Genomic DNA, 1,255 nt, shown 5'->3' on the forward strand with positions numbered 1-1,255 from the left:
TGGTGTTTTGTTGTTCACTTTCATTTCAGGTGTGCTGGGTTGCTATAGTGTGACCTACACTCCTCAGAGTATCTGTGCTGTGATGGGATCATCAGTGGACATGGGCTGCTCTTACTCTCATCCAAATAATGTGACAGTGACTGAAGCATTCTGGCATAAACCAGAGAGAGAAGAAGACTTCAGCAAGAAGGAGGAATATAGAAACCGTGTCAAGTACCTCGGGAACAAAGTCAATGAGTGTGGACAAAGAATAGGAAGTGTGAGAGAGAGTGATTCAGGAGAATATTGGTTCAGGTTTACAGCAAGTGATCCCAGAGGAAAAATGTCTGGAAGGCCTGGTGTTACTCTTCTGTTTCACGTAAGTCTCTGCGTCTCTAACTAATGTGTGAATAAACTCATGATGTTGGTGATGATAATAAATAATCTTGTGTTTCCTTCAGCTCTGCAGGTCTTGATGAGTTCTGCTGCAGTCAGAGAAGGAGAAACTGTGTCATTGACCTGTAACTCCACCTGTCCTGTAAACAACGCCACCTACACCTGGTTCCAGAACAGAGAACCTCTTACCAAACACACATCCAGAGATCTGATCCTAGATCCAGTCAAGAGTGATGATTCAGGAACTTACTCCTGTGCTGTTGAAGGAAATGAGAAACACCCCTCACCTGAAGTGAACCTCAGTGTCCAGTGTGAGTATATGAGATACACTCGTGATTTCTGTTCTTATAGCACTGCTTTCCACTTGATCATCAACGCCTGTTAAATTACGCTACATATTACTATTATGTTTACATTACTGTTCGCTCTTTTACCCTCCAAAAGTCCAGGGCCTCATCTCGCTGTCCAGACTGGTTTGCTCTTTGTTGCTGATCTCGGAGTATCTGCTGTTGACTGTGATACTGGTGGTCAAATGCTGCAGGGCCAAAGGTGAGTCTCTCCTCTCTGTAAAACTGAACTGGACACAGATTTTGAAATGATATAGCATTTGAATTACCTATGCAAAATCATTGTATGTCATTTTCTTTTAAAAAATGAAGATGAAGATTTGAATGAGAACAGAAATGTGGATATGTACTGGATAGTAATACAATGTTGTTTATACATTGTACACTTGTTATACTCAGATCACCCAAGAAAAGATGACAAAGAAGACAAGAGAGAATGTTGTGCTGTTGATGCTGTTGTAGAGGCCTGAGTTTCTCAAGCTCATCTGATTATTCTAAGGTGACTGTTAGGCGGTGATCACACTAGCCAGCGG

General features: G+C 41.9%; 1 protein-coding gene across 1 annotated transcript; it reads left to right on the plus strand.

Annotated features, from left to right (window-relative positions):
* Positions 1–441: 441 nt before the first annotated feature.
* LOC134072306 (B-cell receptor CD22-like) lies at positions 442–1,255 on the plus strand. The gene is made up of 3 exons (XM_062528965.1): positions 442–686; positions 820–924; positions 1,122–1,255. Exons 1-3 carry the CDS (start codon positions 455–457, stop codon positions 1,190–1,192), a joined length of 408 nt encoding a protein of 135 aa, XP_062384949.1. The 5' UTR covers positions 442–454; the 3' UTR covers positions 1,193–1,255.

This window comes from Sardina pilchardus, chromosome 1 (assembly GCF_963854185.1).
Source record: "Sardina pilchardus chromosome 1, fSarPil1.1, whole genome shotgun sequence".
NCBI lineage: Eukaryota > Metazoa > Chordata > Actinopteri > Clupeiformes > Clupeidae > Sardina > Sardina pilchardus.

Bases quoted from the DNA above. Each gene is read 5' to 3' on its own strand.
- LOC134072306 (XM_062528965.1), top strand. From the start codon at position 455: ATGAGTTCTGCTGCAGTCAGAGAAGGAGAAACTGTGTCATTGACCTGT. The intron at 687-819 runs GTGAGTATATGA...ACCCTCCAAAAG, and splicing joins AGTGAACCTCAGTGTCCAGT to TCCAGGGCCTCATCTCGCTG. The intron at 925-1,121 runs GTGAGTCTCTCC...TGTTATACTCAG, and splicing joins CAAATGCTGCAGGGCCAAAG to ATCACCCAAGAAAAGATGAC.